Genomic DNA, 7,000 nt, shown 5'->3' with positions numbered 1-7,000 from the left:
TTAATTAAATCGAGTCAACTAATTCAACCATTGATTCATTAGTCCAACCATTTACTCATAACTTATGGACTAATACGAGTTTAATAACATTATTTTAACGTGTCCATAAGATTGTTTATGCCTAACATCAGAATAGATAAATTGGTGACGTGTATTAGACTTTTAATTTTATTACCACTTCAGGTTCTTTATAAGACTATTTTTAATTTTAGTCTTTATACAATTTTTTTAAAAATGATAAATAAATTTGTTATTAAAATATTTTTATGTTGGGAAAAGAGAAAATGTTTTAATTGCATTAATTATGGACGGTTTCAAGAATGTAATACAATCTAATCTTTCAACTTTTGTTAATTCAGTGAAATTATCGAAAATGATCTTTGCCGAAATAGGGTAAATTAAGCATAAAATCACAACTTTCAGAATATAGCAGTACCAATATTCAGCATCTAGCAGTACTAACATCTAACCACCCAGTCCCTGTTCTTTTACCCAAAGTGATGGCTATGACTATGGCAGGAGCATTAAGTCTTTCTCAATTTTCAGTTTATGTGCCAGTTTCATTGCCTAAAAAATCACCCAGGAACAGGGAATGCATTAGAGCCATATCAGAACCTTCTTCAAATTCTGTTAGCACCCAACAAGAAGAACTGACATCTGTTGTTGTAAAAGATTTCAAGGCTCCCGAGCCTAAACGATTTGGAGTGAAACCTGGCATGAGAGCCGAGGTGTATAAAGCTGTGCTTCCCTTGATCTGTCGCCTTGCTACCGGAGTTTTTGTTTCTGGGTGAGCCAATTCCTTCTCTGCTCAAGTGCTTATTGCTTTTTCTGTTTATTATTTTTTTAAATGGTAACAAATATAGCTATATTTTAAACAGAAAAATAATATATAGGGACATACACTATTTGAGTCTGTAAATACCTCATTTTGACCAAGGCTTTTTTTTAAAAAAAAATGTAAAAATCAGATTTTGATAAAAAGGGTAGCTGACAAGTCCTATACATTATTATTACATCATCCACCTTCCATACAAAAAATCCAAAATATGATATAATGATTATATTTAAATTTTTATATTTGCATCTTAACTAGGGGTGATGTAAGGTAAGGGCAGTTTAAAATAGTGTCCTTACATGTACTTTGACACTTTTGAATATTCTATACAATTTTATTTTCTATGAAATTTTAATCAAACGTATGTAATGACAATTAGATAATAAACTAGGTAAAAATAGATATAATCTATGTGAAAAAGATATAATGTAATAAAATTATCTGTTTATATTAATTTCTATGAAAATTATTTAATTTAACTTAATTTTTGTTGCTTCTGAACTAATAATAAATGATAATTGTGTATGCAAAAAAATGAAAAGAAAAGAAAAAAAGATAAGGAAAACATGATTACTTAAAATTATCAACAAAATAATAAATAATAAATAAGTTAGAAAGACAAAATACAAATGTGTGAAAGTGAGAGGAATAAAAATACAAAAGTGATTATCAAATATGAAATAAATTTTCTTTAGATGTAGTATGGATATAAGAATATATAGATTATTAATGATTTTCATTGAATTTTATAACAGGATTGTTATAGTAAACAATTACACATACGACAACAAAAGATAAGGTTTAAAAATTAGTCATACTATGTAATTATATATATATAATGATAACAATTATGTCATTTTAAATATATTATGTATAAATATACATTTTCTCTTCTCTCACTTTTCTTCCGTTTTTAATCATACTGAATAATAAAATTAATATCATCTCATTTTTCATTATTTTTATTTCCTTCAACCCTATTTTCTTCTACTTTCATTACTTAACAAAACATTGTCTAAGACTTCTCTAAAGAATCCCTTTAACTAAACATGACTTCATTGAGGGAAAAAAAATGTAAGAAAGAAGATAAGGAGAAAGAGTAAGAACAAATATAAAGTGAAATATAGTGATTTTTTATAGTTGTTTAGTATAAGAGAAAAATATAATATTTTATGGTACATAAAATAATTTTGTTTTGATATTAATACTAGATTATTGTTAAAAATAATTTTATTGTTAAAAATTAATAAATGCACATTTTTTAAAATTATTTTAAAATTTAATAAAAATAGTAGGTACACATTGAATATTATTTTTTAAGAAATAGATGCAAGTAGACAATACTATAACTTTCTGGAAATAAGGGTAAAATTTTTACCTCACAAGTTCAAACTCTCTCATTTTACTTTCTTGGCTTATGTATGGGATAAAAGTTGTGGATGATAGGAACTTAGTATATGAGTATAGTCAAACCCAAAAGATTATAATTAGTCTATTAAATGAGAGAAACTTATGAATTAATTAACACATTGAGTTTGTTATTATACTGAATGTGAGATTCTTAATATTGCCACTCCCTTCAAGGGCTAACACTCATGACAACTTTTACTAATAGCCTCTTCTCTTTTAGTGGTTTTACTCACCTATTAGTATTCGATAATATACCTTAATCCAATTTCTACATAGCCTTTTTCATGGAATAACTCTCAATGAAAGCACACAAGGAGAACCCAACCCAAAAAAACTAGTCTATTAGGTGAGAAAATCTCTTAACTTAAGTACCACATTGAATTTGTTATCCCACTTCTAATAGTGGGACCCATGATAATTCACTGCTTCTCTCCTCAACCGAACTACAGAAAATGGAATAATGATGATTACACGCTTATATTCGGTCAAATACACTTTATTATCACTTCATACCACCCTCCCCTCATTTGATAACTTACACTAATTTTGAAACATTTCTCTCTTAATTTTAGTTTTATGTTAAATCTATACATTGTCATCCTTTCCGAATACGTGAAACGGGTACAGGTTTCATCTTGTTCTTCATTATTTCCAAGACATTTATTTTAAGATGAATCCAATTTAATGAGAGAATTCATAACTAAGATTATAACCATGTAGCGTTGCAGATTTTAAAATTTGTCATATCATCTATCCGTATCATATGTGTCCTATCAGCTTCCTAGGATTTTATAGAGAACATCAGCTAAATGCTTGAATTGGAAATACTTAAATGTTGTTTTCATTTCAATTAGAGTGAAGAACCATCACTACTTCAATATCCGAATCTAATATCGATACTCTTCGATATTTCATGATACATATCCATAACGTATATAAATAAGATATTATCTGACACTTTATAAATGTTTTTCCAATATCTCATAGATACCCAAACTACTATATAATGGCATTTTAAAAGAGAGAAAAATATAACACAATAAATTGAGTATAAGAGAGAAAGATAATATTCAATCTAACAATTAGACATGTAGCAAGAGAAAAAAGAAAATATGCATATTGCATATAGAATGAATATGAAATATATATGCATGTTATTGATCATAGATTAAACAAGATTGATTTAATTTGTTCCTATTTGTTTCACTAAGCAATGATTTCTTATGACAATTTGAGTTTCATTTTGTATTTAATTATGTCTAAGAAACGTGTTCTTTATTTGAAAATTCATGAAAATAAATATATGTTTATTATGTTCTAGGGATTGTATTCACATGTTTTATATGTGTATTCCAAACATGTTGTACCTTATATTTTCAAGAAAATTCATATCTACATATTGTCGTAATCAATATTCGTATCATTATGGGTGCTTTATAGGTTTTCAGTACTTTTACTAGAGGAGTCTAGCCTAGCTAGTTGATATTATTGCTTTTGTGAAATTATGCTAGAAGGATCATGCTACGCTGTTTTGGTCTTTAAAGTGCTACCTTTTAAGGCCATCTAGAAAAATGAGAGTGGGGAGCCTCTCCGCCTCCGGAACCTGAAATATTATTCGCAATTGGCTTTTTTTGAAAGATGATTTTATTGATTGTTATATTTAGAATGGGAAGTCATCAACTTGGATCTTCCTCATATTTGAAAGGATTCTTCACTTCTAAAATTATTGCATTACACGTGAACGTAACATTGAACCTGGCCAAAAAATATTAATTTAGAATAAATATTCATTTCCTTAGTTTTTTTTACCATATCAATTTGGTCGACCAAAAACTAAGAAATCCGAAATGGTACCCAACAATTTTAAATGTGGGTTAAATTATTATTTTTATGGTCAAATTAGTCTTTATTGATTGTTGTAAAACATTCTAAAAAAAAATAATTTGATTCATATATGAAATTTTTGGAAACCATTTTGAGTTTTTCAATTTTTAAAGTATCAAATTTGTAAAGTTGGAAAACATGGTGGAATAAAATGAGTATTTACTCTTGAATTAATTGTGTTTGCATGGAGCTATTAAACTGTTGAATTTATTTGTTCATATAAAGTAGAAAATCATAATTAAGAAAACTGCTTTGCACTGGAAATTTTCTTTCTGTTGATTGTAGTTTTGTTTAGGTTGAACGCATAGATTATGATCAAGTGTAGTTCTCATATGAAGCAGTACTCAAATGACAACTCAATACAATTTATATGTACTTTTTTAATTTTATTTTATTTGAGGGTGTTCTTGAGGGACTATTTTATGTTAACATATAATAAGACATTTGTTGGTATGAACAACTACATATCTCGAAAGAGATTAGATTCTTATTTAAAAAGGATGAGAGAATACTTTGTTAATAAAAAAAAAAAAATGAAAATATTGGTAAAAAAATTCAACTTTTGTGTTTGTTGTTATGTGGCAGGTATTCTTTATCAGTTGTTTCGAAGGATGAAGTTCCACCAGACCAATATGCTATGGACGTTAACGGTAACACTTACCTTTGATACTGATTATTATATTGGTTAATTTGATCAATTGTAAAATTTCAGTAGATCTTCAACTGTCATTTAGAAAGTGATAATATGAAAAGTTGCATGCCAATTTGCTAGTGGTTAAGTATAATTTTTCTAAAAAAATACACACAATCCTCGCTTCAAAATGTTCTAAAATATCTCGCATGTTGTCTTGCTGGGATGTAAATCATGCATATATCTTGATATGGAACTATGGTAGTCCGTATAAAGTTTAATTTGAGTATAATATTTATGCAATGTCAGTGTAAAAATTTATACATAGTCAATATATCATCCAACTATTTATTTGAATTATTTTTTTGAATAGTCAATGATCATTAAATACGATTGGTGATATATCATCCACCATTCATTTGAATTACTTTTTGAAGAATCAATGATGATTAAATATGAATGTTAAATGATACGATGATAGTGTAGAAAAGTATAAAACCCATGAGAATAAAATACCTTCTTACACCAGGAGATAACTTGTCTCCTTAAATTTAGTTAGTGTTTGACATATTTTTATTTATTTCATCTCTTACCGTTTTCATTTTAAAATATAATAAAAAAACAAAAATAAGACATTTGTCAAACACTGTGTGAATTTAAGGAGATAAATTATCTCATAGTATAAGGAGATACGTTATTCTCAAAATTGATACTCTGCCAGTGCATGGTGTGTATACATGTTAAATATCTTATTTGATTGATAGAATGATACATTCGAAAGCACAAAGGATTGACAAGTGCCAAACCTAGAACAATAAATACAAGTTTATAAGCACACACTTGATAGATAAACTCTAGAATCAACGAGAAAGAAAAAACTCTCAAATTTTATTAATGAAAATAATATGTTCTTTCTTGCTACATCCTAATAAGGTTTAAATACTAAAGAAAATATACTAAAATATACTGAAAAGATACAGAAAAGATAATGAAAAGATAATGTTAAAAATATTAAAATGACGTTCCTTCCTACATCAATCTCCTCCCCTTCCAAAGAACTTGACCCCAAGTTCTCTTTTTGATAAAGAACCTCATATGCCTGGTACTCATTAAATGTCAGTATCCTATGGTCATTAGAGAAAGATATATTCCCACATTCGTTGAGAAACCATCAATGACATGAGCTGCTAACCAAACAGAATCATATGCATAAAATGCATAAGAATTGAAGTTTTCAGTGTCATTGTCTTTAAGTTTTTTCAGTCTAGAGATAAAACTCTTCTTCATATTGTAACACCGTGAATTTTCTGTGTATGTTTTATTAATTATTTATTTTAACAACAATTAATTTTAGTAATTAATCGGTATTGAATTAGACTAAACCGTAGTTGAGTGTTAGTCTTGTTTTGTGATTTCCTAATTTGTAGTGTATTTTCGTAATTTTCTGCGACGAAAAGTTTTTTAGCTGCTGTCGGGCACAAATTCGCCCGAATTCGACCCAATAACGTGTGATTGAGTTCCGTAACTTGGAATCGAATTCCGATTGCGCCATTGGCTTCAAAATATTATATTGAGTCAAGATAGACATCAAGTTTGTCCATAACGCATTTCTAAATATTTTTCACTCCGAATTCCATGTTTCGAAGTTCTAACCGTAAACCGAAATCGGGAGATTTTTAATATCCGACCGGTATTAGCCGACAATACTCGGACATGGTTTAATCAAGAATGTGTCGTCGGAAAGGTCACATCGCTTTCATGTAAGAAGCTTGCTTGTTAAACAAGCAAAAGTACATATTCTCTTATACAAAATCCCCTAAATCACTCAACAAATCCTCTCACTCCACCACCATTAGACACATCACCTATGCTAGTGTAAACCTACTTACTTTGCATTAAATTTTCTGATTTGGTGAGAGTGAGGCTCTCCTATAAATACCTCACCCCATTCTCTCATTTTTACACTAAATTTTCTATACAAACTAAGGTAGTCTTTTATTTTCTCTTCTTCATCTTCTTCTTCATCTTCTTCTCATACTTCATAGAAAGTTATGAGTTTTTATTATGTTGTTCATAAAGTAGAGTTTATATTTGTTCTTTAAGTATTTTATGAAGGCATAACTAAATAGGATGATAATAAAATCATATGAACATTTATGTAGTTTTTGACTTTTGTAAATCTTGAAATTTCTTCCTTGTTCTTAGATGGAAAAACTATATCTTTGGACAAGGTTAGATGA

General features: G+C 28.3%; 1 protein-coding gene across 1 annotated transcript in view; it reads left to right on the top strand.

Annotated features, from left to right (window-relative positions):
* Positions 351 to 7,000, top strand: part of LOC109332412 — a 25,987-nt gene continuing 19,337 nt past the window's right edge. Inside the window, exons 1-2 of the mRNA XM_019567386.1 lie at positions 351 to 787; positions 4,715 to 4,779. Of these exons, the coding sequence (XP_019422931.1) occupies positions 501 to 787; positions 4,715 to 4,779 (352 nt within the window). The 5' untranslated portion in view covers positions 351 to 500. The remainder of the gene's footprint in view (positions 788 to 4,714; positions 4,780 to 7,000) is intronic.

The sequence above is a fragment of the Lupinus angustifolius genome, chromosome LG18 (assembly GCF_001865875.1).
Source record: "Lupinus angustifolius cultivar Tanjil chromosome LG18, LupAngTanjil_v1.0, whole genome shotgun sequence".
In the NCBI taxonomy this organism is placed as follows: Eukaryota; Viridiplantae; Streptophyta; class Magnoliopsida; order Fabales; family Fabaceae; genus Lupinus; species Lupinus angustifolius.
Note: the sequence above shows the minus strand (reverse complement) of the source record. Positions and strands in the feature narration are given on the sequence as shown.